General features: G+C 40.2%; 2 protein-coding genes across 4 annotated transcripts; one reads left to right on the top strand and one right to left on the bottom strand.

The window, feature by feature from the left end:
• Positions 1-221: 221 nt before the first annotated feature.
• LOC123513739 (RNA-binding protein pno1-like) lies at positions 222-6,462 on the top strand. 2 transcript variants are annotated; one of them, XM_045271132.1, is made up of 7 exons: positions 222-360; positions 2,252-2,430; positions 3,069-3,160; positions 3,937-4,042; positions 4,503-4,647; positions 5,214-5,405; positions 6,185-6,462. In XM_045271132.1, the coding sequence occupies exons 2-7, from the start codon at positions 2,263-2,265 to the stop codon at positions 6,250-6,252; spliced, it is 771 nt and encodes a 256-aa protein (XP_045127067.1). In that variant the 5' UTR covers positions 222-360; positions 2,252-2,262; the 3' UTR covers positions 6,253-6,462. The 2 variants fall into 2 exon arrangements, with proteins under 2 accessions (XP_045127067.1, XP_045127065.1); XM_045271130.1 differs by lacking the exon at positions 222-360 and adding an exon at positions 379-415.
• A 34-nt stretch (positions 6,463-6,496) lies between these two features.
• Positions 6,497-13,672, bottom strand: LOC123513738 (elongation factor Ts, mitochondrial-like). Of its 2 annotated transcripts, none has more exons than XM_045271128.1 (5): positions 13,503-13,672; positions 9,193-9,336; positions 8,568-8,819; positions 8,127-8,403; positions 6,497-7,629 (listed from the first exon to the last, which is right to left on the bottom strand). In XM_045271128.1, the coding sequence occupies exons 1-5, from the start codon at positions 13,641-13,643 to the stop codon at positions 7,436-7,438; spliced, it is 1,008 nt and encodes a 335-aa protein (XP_045127063.1). In that variant the 5' UTR covers positions 13,644-13,672; the 3' UTR covers positions 6,497-7,435. The 2 variants fall into 2 exon arrangements, with proteins under 2 accessions (XP_045127063.1, XP_045127064.1); XM_045271129.1 differs by lacking the exon at positions 13,503-13,672 and adding an exon at positions 9,830-9,963.
• Between the last annotated feature and the right edge of the window lie 2,186 nt (positions 13,673-15,858).

The following is a 15,858-nucleotide window of genomic DNA, read 5'->3' as shown; positions in this document are numbered from 1 at the left end:
TGCTTTTGCTTTCTCAACAAAAATTACAGCATACATTTTAATTCCACTTATTTCTTCAGATTTCTTTATTGATTTTTTGCATTAATAATGAGAGTAGACCAGCGAATGATAAAATTAGGGAAAAATATTACAAAACACTAAACTCAAACATGTGTATAACAAAGTTTATATAAACGTAAGATATATAAATCAACTTAACATATTTTTCTTATTTACTGTTCACATTATTAACGAAATTAAAATAGATAAAAATTTCTCTAAAATATAAGAAACACGTGGGGTCTTTCTGGATGTAAACAAAAGATGACTGACTGACTGGACTCGCCTGATTTTCCTTATTTCTACTTCCCCGAGTGATTGGTGAGTATGTGATGAATCACGGAGCGAGTATTGATGGTGCGTGTATCCAGTGATGGTAAGTTGTGAGTGAAATATAAAGTGAGGTGTGAGCTAGTGGAGATATTGTGTTGGGTGAAATTGTGACGAAATTGTCATATTTATTATTTTTTCCTTGTTGGTGTGAGTTTATATATGTGGTGTTACTACTACTACTACTACTACTACTACTACTACTACTACTACTACTACTACCACCACCACCACCACCACCACCACCACTACTACTACTACTACTACTACTACTACTACTACTACTACTACTACTACCACCACTACGATTACCTAACCTAATCTATATAGACGAATAAATGTAACTCAACCCAACTTGCTATCATGACAAATTTACCCTTTGCGTATCATAATGCGTTTTCATATTCACTCTGGCTATTATTTGGTGATTTTATACAGCTTCAAGAAACATATGTTGAGATTAGAATAGTAAAAACTCTGGCCATTAATCTTTTAACCTGCATAGACCCTTCCTAATGCAAATAAAATTGTCTAATCATATGCAAAAAAATCAAGGTAAAAAATGCATCTCATTACTAAAAAGATTAAACTAAACTTACCTTACCCAACATATATAACATAACATAACATAACATAAATAATAGGATAACAAAGGGCCACCAGGGCCCATCTAGGTTATCCTGTATCAGTCGCACAGCGACCTCGTCATCAGTACTCAAAGATACACTTACAAGTACACAATACATTACATACTAATTCTAAATACTTGGCCCATCAACAGGGCTAAGTCCTGCAGCGAAATCCTCTATAATTTGTGGTCCCCATACATGGGGATCATGTCTTGTTTAACTATAGTAAATTTCTTATAAAAACTATCATGCAGTGCTATACATAATTATAAATCTAATAAATTTAAGTGCTTATCTAATCTGTTTTTAAACATTGTCAAACTAGTGCTATTTACAACCGTCTCTGGCAATGCATTCCAGAAGTCTACCACCCTATGACTAAAGAAATATTTTCTTATATCTAACCTGCAGCCTTGCTTTCTAATCTTCCTGCCATGATTTCTAGTCCTATTTCCTCCTCTAAGGTAAAGAAAGATCTCACATCTATGTAGTTTGTATCTGAGAACATTTTAAATAACTCTATCATATCCCCTCTTATACATCTCCTCTCAAATGAAAACATGTTTAATTCCTTTAATCTATCTCTATACTCCAGGCGCTTTAATGCTGGTATCATCCTAGTTGCTCTTCTCTGAACTGCTTCTAACATGTTGATATCCTGCCTATAGTGGGGTGACCAGGCCTGTATGCAATACTCTAAATGGGGCCTAACATAGGAATTATATAAGCTACGCACCACTTCCTTACTTTTATAACTAACATTTCTATTTATAAAACCCAGGATCCTATTTGCCCTATTTCTTGCTTCTAAACATTGCTTTGAAAATTTCATAGTCCTGTCTATCACTACTCCTAAATCCTTTCCTTCCTCTACTGCCTCTAGCCAACATCCCTCCATCTCATAGTTAAAGTTTGTGTTGTCTTTACCTAAATGCATAACCTGACACTTTTTAGAATTAAACTCCATCTGCCACCTGTCTGCCCATGCTATCAGCCTGTCCAGGTCTCGTTGTATTCTGTAATTGTCCTTTTCACCCTGTACTGCACATGATATCTTAGTATCATCTGCAAACTTTGATACTTTGCTACTAATTCCTATATCTAAAACCTCAAATAATGAAGGTTAACAAAACTTAAGAATTAACCAAAGCTAATCAAACTTCATCCAAAATAGAAGATAAGAATTTAAAGTAAAGAATAGAACTAACATGAAGAAGAGAATAAAAATAGACTGATTGAAAGTTGATATCCAGAAACAACAAAAATGGCATCAGTGAAGCAAAAGAAGACCAAGAACTTGAAAGCCACGAAAGAAGAGGAGAAGGAAGAGGAGATGAAGCTCGAGAAGGAAGAGGAAGAAGAGAAGAAGAGTCCCAAGAAGAGGAAAGCAGATGATGAGGGAGAGGAAGATTCAAAGATGGAAGTCAGTGAGGTTAGTTTAGTGTTTTGTTTTTGTTCTCTAGTTTTATTTTTCTTGTTATTCTATCTTTTTATTTTATTTTTTCTCCCATATTTTTTGCTATTCTGCTTTTTCTTAATTTTTCTTATCCTTTTTTATTTTTTTCCTTTTCATCTTTTTTTTTCTTGCTATTCTTGGCCTTTATTTATTTATTTATTTTTTTTTTTTTTATCTTGGTTAATGTTCATTTTTTTGTTCTTTTCTTAATCATGATCATCTTATTCATATCCACCAAAGCAAAAGTCATCTCAATCACATTACATCAAGACATCACCATTTCACTCCTGTCACTTCCACAACTCTTCACATCACATTACCATTTCACTCCCATCACTCTACATCACTTCCAGACATCACCATTTCACTCCCATCACTTCCAAACATCACTATCTCACTCCTGTCACTCTACATCACATCAAAACAATACCATTTCACTCCTGTCTCTCTTCACATCACATCAAAACATCACATCACTTCCAAAGATCACCATTTCACTCTCATCACTCTTCACATTGCTTCCAAACTTCACCATTTCTCTCCCATCACTACATCACTTTCAAACATCACCATCCCTCTTTCCATCACCAAAAAAGTCTCCAATTACTTCCCAGGACACAAAATCTTCCCGGCCGTTCTTCCCTCCAGCCAAAAAAGAGAAACTTCAGCAGAGCGAGACGAGGAAGATTCCCGTCCCCAACAACAGGTGAGCTCAACTAGTCTGTGTCCTTTTCTGATTGTCAATTGATTTATTTATCCATTCATCCATTTAACTTCTTCAGTACTAGGACACATTTTTACTTAAAGATTTGGGTATGATTAGACCATTTCATTGACATTAGGAAGGGTTTATGAAGGTCAGAAGATTAATGGCCACAGTTTTTGCTATTTTAATCCCCCCACACAAGTCCCTGAAGCCGTATAAAGTCGCAAAACAGTGAGCAAAATGAATATGGAAGTGCATCATGGTACAGAAAGAGTTAAAGGACTATAGCATTTGTAGCAGTCATTGTGCCTTGAGAAGTGAAAAGATTGGGATTACATATTTTCTTCCCTACTAAATAAATGACTGCCTTTCCTTCTTTCCTTCAATGTACAGAAGTTAAGGAACCATTTGTAGCAGTTACTGTGTCTTGCCATGTGAAAATATTTGGATTTCCTATTAATTTCTTTTTTTCCAGTCAAGCAAATGACTGCCTTTCCAGCTCTCTCCTTTAATTTATTCACTTCTAAACAAATGACTCTTTCATGGGATCTTTTCTTCAATGCACAGAAGTTTAGGTCCCATTTGTAACAGTCACTGTGTCTTGGCATGTGAAAATATTGAGGTTTCTTGTTAATTTCTTAAATGTTCTTTCCAATCAAGTAAGTGACTGTTTTTTGAGTTATCTCCTTTAATGTACAGAAGGGAGAAATGTTGTAGAGGTCAATGTTCCTTGGTAAGTGAAGTGTGTCAGAGAGTGATGTTTTGTCTTGCTGCAGGTACACTCCCCTTAAGGACAACTGGGAGAAGGTGTACACGCCGCTGGTTGAACACCTTAAGCTGGAGGTGCGATTCAACCTCAAGACAAAGAATGTGGAAATCAGGGTGAGTCTTGCCAGGAAAGTGTGTTTTATCATCCACTAGTACAGATGAGAAAAACTAAAAAAAAAGATATAAATATTCCTTACAAATCATGATAACCTTTTAAATTCACATTCCTTAGAAAAGTGTAGATTGAGAAGGGATCCGGTAGAGGTTATCATCATCCACAATACAGAGGAGAAAGGCTAGAAACTAACAAAAGATGATTAATATTTCTCACAGACCAGGAGACCATTTTGAATTTACTTTCCCTCTGATAGATGTTCAATAATTTAAAAAAGACTATCAAGGAGGCAAGGGATGATAAAATTTCCTTACAAAATAAGAGAGAACCTTTTAAATTCACAATCCCTAGAGACATTAAAAGGTGATCTGATGGAGGTTGTCACATTCCAGAGAACCTTTTAAATTCACAATCCTGAGATAGATAGAAATAAAAGTTGGAGTTTCTTACCTTCCACAGACTGGCAAGGAGACTGAGGACCCCAACAGTATACAGAAGGCAGCTGATTTTGTGACAGCTTTTGTGTATGGGTTTGATATAGAGGACTCTCTTGCCCTCATTAGGCTGGATGACCTTTACCTGGAGACCTTCGACATCAAGGACGGTGAGGAGAGCTCTTAGTTAATGTCACTAAGGTGGTGGTGCTGGTGCCTGGTAACCCTTTGTGATGGCCTTTTATAGTCTTTTGGTTGCCCTAGGGGAGTTCTTTCTTGCATGGGATATAAAAATAAAGTAGGCACTAATGAAATACAACTGCCTCTCAAATCAAGGAGAAACTAATGTAATGTCACAGCTTATCCAGAAATTAAGCTTGAATTAAAATAACACTGCCTTTAAAGAAATCAGCAGGAACTAACGTAATGTCACTGTTTGCCTCAAGCAATGAAACGGGAACTAATAGAATGAGTTTGCCTTTCAAGAAATCAAGTGACAAACTCCTCATTCCTCACCACCCAGCAGTGAAACAGACCAGAGTTCTTAGCAATGTCATGGCACTGTTTGCCTTCAGAAATGAAGCAGGAACTAATAAAATGACAGTCTGCATTCAAGAAATCAGCAAGCGACTAATAAACTCATCATTCCTCGCCACCCACAGCTGTCAGTAAAATATCACTGTTCACCACTCATGAAACCAAGGAACTAACAAAACCCTTCCCTGCCAACCAACAGTGAAACAGACACTGCAGGGGGACCACTTATCGCGAGCCATCGGGCGGGTGGCGGGCAAGGGAGGCAAGACGCGCTTCACCATTGAGAATGCCACACGGACTCGCATTGTTTTGGCCGACTCCAGGGTACACATCCTTGGCTCCTACCAGAACATTCAGATTGCTAGGAGAGCAATCTGTAATCTAATTCTAGGTAAGTGAGGCATGGATTATTGTAGGGGATACTCACTCTCTCCTCTCTGGTATTCCAAGTGTGTGAGCATTGCTATGAGAAGTACATACTCTAGATCTTTTTCTATGAGTTTATTTCCTTTTTATGTAAGAGGTGTAATCTGGCCAAGGGCAAATAAAAACAAATAAGCAGAAAGGCCCACTTACGATGCCAGTCCATGAGCAGCTCCAAGAGAGTTATCCAAAACCTCCCTCTTAAATGAGTTCATGTCATAGGAAGATGGAAATACAGAAGCAGGCAGGGAGTTCCATAGTTTACCAGAGAAAGGGAGAGTGTGAATATATGACATGTATATCTCCCTAAATCACTGTGTACTATGACTTCTACTATTATTACTACCACTACTACCAAATACATCCCTGTAAAGTCTTTCATTGATCAAGAAAACCTTACACAAGCTCACTTACATTTCTTGGAGAGGAGTCTGAATGAAAACCACAAATAGAGGGAGTCTCAGAGGCACACTTAACCCCTTCAGTACTGTCATAATTTTACCTCAAGATTTATGTACAATTAGACCATTTTTTTATATTAGGAAGGGTCTCTGGAGGTCAGAAGATTAATGGCCACAGTCTTCACTATTTTAATCTCCACTCAAGTTTCTGAGGCTGTATAAAATAACCAAATAGTAAGCAGATTGAATATGGAAATGCATCATGGTACTGAATGGGTTAAGTCTTCTCCAGAACTCCAAGTGTATGAAAACAAAGTGAAATCTGATATAAACTTGTTTCTTGCAGGGAGTCCACCTTCTAAAGTGTATGGCAACTTGAAAGCGTTTGCCGAGAAGGTTCGAGATAGATTCTGATGACCTTAGGATGAAGAGGAGGAAGAGGAAGCAAGGGGAATGTCTCAGAGTGTATCAGGAAGAAGGAAGGAAAGAAGGGGGAATCTGTCAGTCTATATACCAGGGTGGTTGAGACAAAGCAGTGTTGGAAGGGATGGTTTTGTGGAATGTATTATCGTAATGCTAGATGTGTGGTGTGACAGGATATATTAAGTAAAGTGTTATCTAATCTATCTTTGTGTTATGAGCCTTCAAACCCAGTGAGTGTATATAATTCAAGACTTTATTCATGAGTCAATACATTATGTACACACCTCTGCTATTTACATCTCAGAGAAAACCTTATCTCCTCTTCTGCATACATTTAAAACTTGAAAAAAACTGCATTTGCTCCTCATCTTATACACAGCTTATTACTTTGCAACATGAACTAACACTACAAAGAATAATTCTCAGATGAACCTATTTCAACTTGTAAAATAATGAACTAAATTTAGATGAGAGAGAGAGAGAGAGAGAGAGAGAGAGAGAGAGAGAGAGAGAGAGAGAGAGAGAGACTTGTTCTTAAATAGAGTGGAAGATGAACAGAACAATGTTGGTGCCGAATCAATAAGGAGCTATCAAAGATTAGACAAACTTATGGATGGGTGGAAATAGGCAGACATGTTTCATACAGGGACTGCCTTGTGTATGCTCGATGGCTTCTTGTAGCAACTGTTGTTTTCTTTGTTTTATGAGACACATGAGTGAGGAGAGTCTGGCAAGTGATGGTGATGTCCTAGAATGGCTGCAGTAATGGGAACAAGTATTTGGTCACAGTGAAGTAGAGGGAGCAGTATGACTTTTGAGTGTCTAGTGAGGCAGACGGGACAGTAGGAGTGAAGTGTGGTAGTGATCAATGAATGAATGAGGTGCCAGGAATGAGACAGACACTCCTTTCACTTCACTACACTGACACTCTCTTCAACCACCACACATCACACTACCACAGCCTTTCCTTCACCACCACACACTATACCACACTACCAAACTGCCTCAATAACACTGCAGATATGAATATGATGACAGTAAATGAGAAAAACATTGAAAAAATTAACACCAACACAAAACTAAGAAAAATGAATAGAACAACTTGAACTGCTATGAATGAGGTGAGGACACAGTACCAGAGAGTGCAAGGAACCTCCACAGACCTGGCAATACCTCACTCCTCCCTCACCTGTGTCTCTCCCGCTTCATACCGCACAAAGTCCACCACCTGCAGCCCCTCCTCCCGCAGCACCTCCCCCACTGTGAGGTTTGGGTCACTGAGGAACTCCTGGTGCAACATTAGAGTCTCATCATCAGGGTTCTCAGCCTTGGGGTCGCCCTCCTCTCCTATGGCCTTTGGATTCATGCCTGCAGAATTCGAGGTCAAGGAGTGTGAGTGATGTTAAAATGGTGGAGCTGTACAGACTTGAAGAAAAGTTAAGAGTGATGCTGTGAAGAACTGTGAGTGATGTAAAAAGGTTGAGCTGTAAAGAGTTGAAGAATGAATGATGCTGTGCAGGAGAACTGTAAGTGATGCTGTTAAAAGTGTTGTGCTGTAAAAGGTTCAAGAAGAAAATAAAGGAGCCAAAAACTTCTTAAGAGACTAATGCTGCAAGTTATTCATCAGCAAAGGATTCAAGAGGGGAAGACTAATGCTGCACCTCTGATGTGTGCACACAGCAGGACACAGTAAGAAAACTCTAGCCTGGTGTAAGCCTAAGACAAAACCATGTCTGTCAGTTTTTTTTTTTTTTTTTTTTTCTGAAGATTAACATTTTCTAGACTATCAAAATGATTCAGTTTTTTTTTCATTGCATTTCCTTTATTAGGTTAGAATTTTCCCAATAACACACACACAAACTCACCTATGACATGTGCACACAGTTGCTTGGCCACCTCAGTGAGTGGGCGGTGGGTCCTGAGTGCCAGGATGGAGCCATACCTTCCCCGAGGCATGTCCTGGTCCATAGTGCTGGGGTGACAGTAGCCCACCAGCTGGGTGTCCTGGTCCACAGTGACACGGGTGGCCCTCGGCAGACTCATGTTCTCCCCGATGGTGCCGATGGCCAGGGCCAGCTTGTCCCCTAGGGTCTTGCCATCCTCCGTCGCCACTGCTCTAACTTGCTCCTCTGAGAATGACTCCTGCAGCAGACACAAAAACAGCAAAGTTGGTGAATTGACTAGAAAAAAAGAAAGAAAAAGAAAAAGACAAGAGAATGTATGTGTGGAGACAAACCCTTACCACACCACCACACCCTAACAGAACACCACCAGCAAACTACACCCCCTAACACACCAGCACACACCTTCACAACACCCTGGGCAGGAGGTGTGGCAGTGGCTGCCTGCTGGAAGAAATCCCTGGTGACTTGTGAGACAAGTGCGGCAAACTTTTCGTTCCTCGCCACAAAGTCTGTCTCACAGTTCACCTCAACCAGCACTCCACTCTGGCCGTCAATGTGGATGCCCACCAGCCCCTGTGTGGTGCTGCGGCCAGACAGCTTGGTGGCCTTCTCCCAACCCTGTGCCTGAGCCTGCGCCCGGAGCCACGACTCAGCCTGTACAGAGAGAAGTGTTGGTAGAAGGACATACATGCGTGCACACACACACACACACACACACACACATAAATAGACAAATAGCAGCCTATTTCTAACATGTGAATCTCCTGTTTTTTTTTTTTTCATGTAAGAGGAGTAAACTGGACAAGGGTAACAAAAAGGAACGGACTAAAAGGCCCACTTAGATGCCAGTCCCTGAACAGGTCTGAGAGAGTTAACCAAGAGAATGGGATAAATGTCTTGAAACTTCCCTCTTAAACTGCATGCAGGTCATAGGAAGATGGAAACACAGAAGCAGGTAAGGAGTTCCAAAGTTGTAATATGTAATCTCAAAAACCACAACCACCACCACTTCCTTCAGCCTATGCACCTTATCAGCATCATTGTCGTGGAGCTCCAAGGCTTTCTTGCAGTTGGAGATGGAGAAGCCTGTCTTCCTGCGCAGCTTTGCCAGGAGGGACTTGTCGGCCTTCCACAGTGTGCAGCCCGTGTGTAGCGCTGCCCCATGCCTCACCTGTGATGCAAGACAGCAAGGTGTGAAGGTCAGACGCACAAACATTCACACACACTTCTTTAGCCTTTAACAGCAAGCCATATAAAAGAAAAGTGGATATTGCAGGACAAAAAGGAAGATAGCCTGAAAGAAGGATTATGAAGAAAGATGTGTTTGTGATAGACGCAATTGAGGTGGTGTAGGCAGATCAGAAGCCAGGGAGTATGAGGAGAGTAAGGAGGAAAAAGAAGGAAAGGAAGAATGGAGGAGAATGCTACACTAACAGAGAGAGAGAGAGAGAGAGAGTAAATAATATAATATTCGCAAGTCTGCATGTGTCAAGAGGTATTTAAAGCTGTGGTTCCCTGCATTACATCACATAATAAATAAATACCGCATAAACACACAGACCTCACGTGTGTTATGTCACCGGGAGGCGAGTTACCAACTATACATATCTCGATACACATTTCAGTACAAAGCACCTTAACGGCGTCTTATCTCACATACTCACGTTAAGCACATATAGTTTTAGTAACGCAGGTCGCATAGTGATGTGAATGAAGGGCCAGAAAGCTTCCTTCTGTCAAATTTACACAAAATAAACAAATGCTTCTTCACACAGCTGATTCTGCCGGGCTGTCTGACTTCAGGGACTGTCTCAAACTAGAGACGGTTGATATCTATTTCATAATACAATGCTTTGTGCTTAGTATTTCTTCTATTACTATATTTTGATAATTATAATGACTTAGAAAATATACTCTTCTTTATTTCAAGTTATATCAAAGCAGAACAGTTTAATGTAGTGGGTTCTACCTAAAGCCGGGTTCACACGTGTCAATATGCGACTGAAATTGCAAGTCGGGTTCACTGGATATCGGTGTCAAGTCACAAAATAAGACCGACATTTTGGGTCTTGTTCAGTCGATCTGCGATTGCAAGTTACGGAGAAAGGTAGTGTCCAGATGTACAGAAGCTGATGGAGTTGGTGAGGGAGAAAGAGCTGAGACCCAAAAAAGTGAATTCTACAGAAAAAAAAAAAAAACGTAAATCGGCGTTCTATGATATGGATGCCACTCTCCAAGAACTGCCTCCGTCTATGCAGGTGTTGTTGGATGTGAGGATTGAATATATACTTGTACTTGATTTAATTTGATTGCAATCGTCATCGTTACCACAGGAACACATTTTGTTGGGTAGCTGTTTGTTTGCATTCACTTCCTGCCAACCAGCCGATACTTCCTAGTCGCTAGGTGTGAACGTGTTCCGACTTGAAGGGCTCTGTCGATACTTCTAGCGGCTTGCAATTTCAGTCGCATACTGACACGTGTGAACCCGCCTTAGAGGCAGTTTCACGCCGGAAACAAGGTCGACGCACACGGTGCGAAGATGCGTTGCTTAAAATCGTCTCAGTGCGTCTCTGGGCCCAGGTATTTGCAATAGGAGTGTTCACACCGGATGCGAAACTTTGGGACACGTGCCACACATCTCGCACCGATTCCAAGATCGCCGGACAGCAGATGATTTTCCTCGGCATTGCATCGATGACTCATGCCCCCTTGAGACTCCGCATTAAATTTGTGTTTTCACCACATTCGAGTCGTTTCATATTTGCTTCATATACCCAATTTTTTCCTCTTTTTATTCAAGGCTAAAGATAACATTCCTCCATCTCCTCCTCCACGTCAGGGGACCATAGTGTCATCCTTCGCTGCAGAAAGAACTGTAAAGTCAGCCAGCCTCCATGGACCCACAGGGAATGCTTCGCCTAGCATCGCGCCCGGTGTGAAAATACCAATAATAACCAATCATCCCGACTCTTGCGCCCGGATGTCTCGCCTACGGTGTGAAACGGCCTTAAAACAATAAGTTGAATCGTTCAGCTCTGTTATATATTGAAAGAAAGAAAAAGTTAGTATTCGTATATGTTCTAAACTATTATATAATTAACACAAAAGATAATTAAAAGCTCTGCGCGCAGACCACCACCTCCCAATTAAGGTATTTCGATCGTAGCTCAAGTTTTTCGCACCACACCGTAACGAGCGTTAATCACACACACACACACACACACACACACTCGCTCCGTAATAGGGAAGGCTGACTGCAGGGTGACACTGAGGCACATATGAACCAACGCCAATCTCTATTAATCTCCCCTATTCGTTCCCACCTCTACGTCCTCCTGTATTCACCCAATTACACGCACTCAGAACACCCTGCAATACTGCTAAGCACACTCAATACACTTAAAATGCACTCAAAAGAATAGCAGGGTTGGAGGGGAGACTACAACACTCGAAACAAACCCAAAATACTCGACAAGACACTCAAGATAGGTAAAAAAAAAAAAAAAAAAAAACCGCCATAAAGACACTCAATATCAATATATATACCGAACACATTGAAAACACCCTGTAACACTGTAAACACACTTGAAACACCCCAAATGCATACAGAAAATACTTAAGCAATCAATATGTATCCCAAACCTTATTCATAACACCTTATAACACTACGAAACAAAACTAAAACATCCAAAATGCGCGCCCAAAACACCTATAACACTGAACATTACAGAAAATGAAAGAATAGCAGGGGACACTTGGCTAAATATTGTGGCTTTTACCTGCCGCTTTCTCCCACTTAAATTTTCCTTATTTCTTCCTCTTCTTCATCCGTTTCTCCTTTTTACACTTCTTACTACCACTATCTACACACCTCACCTTAGAAACACATAAGAACAGATGGGAAACTCTCTCAATTCAATCAAATATCGAAGAAGAGGCGCTGGAGCCAAGCTACTCTCCCGCCCAGGAGGGTGATGAGTCACCACCCTAGCTGTGACACCACAAGGGGTTGGACCGGTGACTCGCCTATAGTTACGTAACGTATATAAATTCAAAATCGACACCTCGAAAAAATGCAGCTATGTCCAAATGCCATATAAATTATGACTTGGCAAGTACTTAAACTATTATCCACAATATCAAAATATCTCCAGCCTGAATAGTATTAAGAAAATATGCAAAATAAATATATAAAAAAGTATTGGAACATTACACCCTTAAATCATCGAAAAGTCCACCCATGCTGATTTAAAATGAATGAGAAAAATATTACCAAATCTAAACCAGCTTTTCGTGCAACCAAAACTTACCTAGAACCAGCGGTGCACAAATGAAAGTTAAAAGAGTAAAAAAAAAGTGTTGAAACCTAACCACATTGAGAACCATTGAAAAGTTCACTCATATTGACTTTACGAGCATAAAGGAACATTTAAAACAATCGAATCTGCTATTCAAAACAATATGGAACTACATACAAAGTGAACTAGAAGCAATGCCAATATATTAAAATTTTATAAAATCAACCATTACTAAGACAACAAGGCACTTTAAACCCCACATATTTGAATTTATCGATGAGAAAAACAATAAAAAAGCATAAGCGATCTTTTGCATCTATTAAGCCTTGACTAAAGCTTGAAATAAAAAAGTCATCTTACCGTGATAAGTAAAATTGAGCCAGAGAATGGTCTCATATTTACCTGAAAAATGACAGCTGACTCAACACATTTACAGAACAGAGGCGTGGAAAACACTTAAAAAGCAACTACACATTCCCTGAAATCAAGAAAACATACCATCACATTGCAGAGGCCGAGTAGTATAGCTAAGAAAATATAAAGAATATTCAAACCAACAAGCCGGGACAGGTGGCGGACCCTGGCGGCGAACGCAGAAGCTCAATGGAAAAGCTTCCGCCGGCCAGCCAGCCGCCATCTTGCCTCACTTATTTTTCATTCATCACACCAAAATAAACCCATGACCGATTTCTCTGACAAGCTGATAGGCTGGATAGATATACTAGATAGGCGGCTCCATTCTGAGACTGTGTTGGCTTACAATAAGTGAAAAATAAGCAAATAATGGGTGATAATACTCACGCCTAAAGCTGACTATTTTTTTCTTTTTATATGCTGACAATCTGTTTAATGTCAAACGGTTTCCAATTCAGCTGTAAAGTAAACCTGCAAATAAATTGATCACTTAAAAAAAGCTTAACCGTCATGAACCTTAAATAAACGAACACAAGGGAGGAGGAGGAGGGTGTTATGGTGGGGGCACGGGGGCACTGATTCTGATTGTGTTTGGATTGAACTTCACTCAACCTTGTCTGACCTCTCTGGTGACGTCGGGCCACGAAGAAGCTGCTGCCGATGATAGGGAAGCACTGGGCACTGTTATATACGTATATATGTGTGTGAACGTTTGTATGCATTGAGCAAGACTGGCCACGGCTGACCAAAACACCACAGCCATCCGCCCGAGGCACTCCCGACTCCAGCGCCACCACCATCACCAACACAGCTCACACTATAACTGACCCTGTGACACACACACACACACACACACACACCGTAATACAGAGGGAATGGCGAAAAAGTTATCACGTCATCAAATAATATATCAAAATAATTTAAATATCCTAGCTTTCCGACCCACACTATTCACTCCAGACGTAATATATCTCCTCACCTACCCATTATCTAGTCCCTGCATGACACAACAGCCACCTCTACCACCAACTACCTCTTAATATAGCCCCCTGAGCTCCCCACTAGTGACAATCCACTGGCAACACATCCAGGTAAAGAGGTAGTTGGATTGCTACAGCCCATTCTCGTTTCTCTGATTCGTTTGTCTTTACTATTACCACTGTTTCTCTTTCTCCTCTCTTCCGTTTGTCTACTATTATCCCTTCCTCCCTTTTTCTTTCCTCTTTCGTCCGTCTGTTATTCCTGTTTCTTATTTGTCCTCATTCGTCTTATTAACTATTATCCCTGCCTCTCTTTTCTCCTCTCTTTCGTCCGTCCTTGTTTCTTTTTCTCCTCATTCGTTCACTCACTATTATCCAGGTAGACACAGTGGAAGAACAAAAGTGATGGAGATAAAAGAGTTGGAAGAATGAGGGGAAAAATAACGAATAAGAAGAGGTGGGAAAAAAGACAAAAGGAAGAGGAGGGACGAATGAAGGGAAGGGATGAGGAAATAGGAAGAATGTGGGCAATGAGAAAGAAAGAGAAAGAATAAGATGAGAAATAGGAAACATGGAAGAACGAGCGCAGACAGAGGCTAAAGGAGCTATCACACTGGCCTATGATATGCGGAACGGGAAACATCCACTCCAGATAGCTGGAACTTGCCCAGGACCAAGTTGGGAACAAAGTTAGGATGGCTTCATATCCATTCCGGTTCTCCGTATGCTATCCCAATGAAAAAAATAAACATAATATATGTAATAGAAACCTTTTATTTAAACTAAAAAGAACGCGCCTAATTTTTTTTATATTAGAATATTAATATAACACTTCAAATATATATATATAAATATATATAAATATACATATATATATATATATATATATATATATATATATATATATATATATATATATATATATATATATATATATATATATATATATATATATATATATATATATATATATATATGTCGATAGTTTGGGCTCATGGCAACCACCTCTGACTCCAAAGTTGCTGTCGCGCACGTCTCGGTTTTTCTCTAGTTTCTTTTACTTACTTTTCTTCAATAAAAAGACGTGCAAATGCAATTCCAGCACGAATCACGGGCTGAGGTATAAGCGGCATGGTTTTGTCCTGGTTTGTTTTGACTAGGCTTGGTCTTGGTTGGTGGGCTGTTTGCCTAGCAAAGCAAGAACGCGGACAGCTTGTGTGTGATAATGCTCCCGGTTTCGTACCAAGAACCATGGACCGCATTCCGCGTATCATAGGGGGCTGCCTAAGTAGATCAGCTGAATGGGGACGGAGCTGGAGGAGGATGACAGGCTGTACACAGTCGCTTCAGTGTGTGTGTGTGTGTGTGTGTGTGTGTGTTTTACGTTAAGGCCTATAGCGCCTGTAGGCACACTTCAAGAGTGTATGGGAAGCGCTGTAGTGTGTGTGTGTGTGTGTGTGTAAAATATCGGCATAATATTAAGTATGTTTTTTTCTCTAACATGTATAAATGATGGTATAAATAAATTAATAAAAGTAGAATATGTAAATCTAGATAGTTAGCTATATTGATTAAGATAGATTTCACGTTTGTCTGTATAGAATATTGACACCAAAATAGTAATAATTTTCTACTAATATTATACGAAAAAAAGGGTCACGTGACCACAACACCTCGGTGATCCTACCTGCCCTCAGCCCCCACTGGTCACGTGACCGATGCCCCGTTATGTTCATGTGACCCCAGCCCTTGAATGATCACGTGACCACACCAGCTAGCATCCCTCATTCCCTCCCACGTCAGGTCCCCGCTCCTTGGTTTCCCCTAAATCATTTCATAACGACTGACGTGAGGCGCACAGGTCGATAATTTAAAGCTTGTTCCTCCTCTGCTTTTTTTTTGAAGAGCGGGATTATCTTCGCCTTTTTCCATCCCCAGGGAATCTTGTACCTTGAGCTGGTGAGTGATGACTACCAATGTTCCGGGGCTTTCTAGGAG

The sequence above is a fragment of the Portunus trituberculatus genome, chromosome 36 (genome assembly GCF_017591435.1).
Source record: "Portunus trituberculatus isolate SZX2019 chromosome 36, ASM1759143v1, whole genome shotgun sequence".
Taxonomy (NCBI): domain Eukaryota; kingdom Metazoa; phylum Arthropoda; class Malacostraca; order Decapoda; family Portunidae; genus Portunus; species Portunus trituberculatus.
The sequence above is the reverse complement of the archived record's forward strand: the minus strand, read 5'-3'. Positions and strand labels throughout refer to the sequence as shown.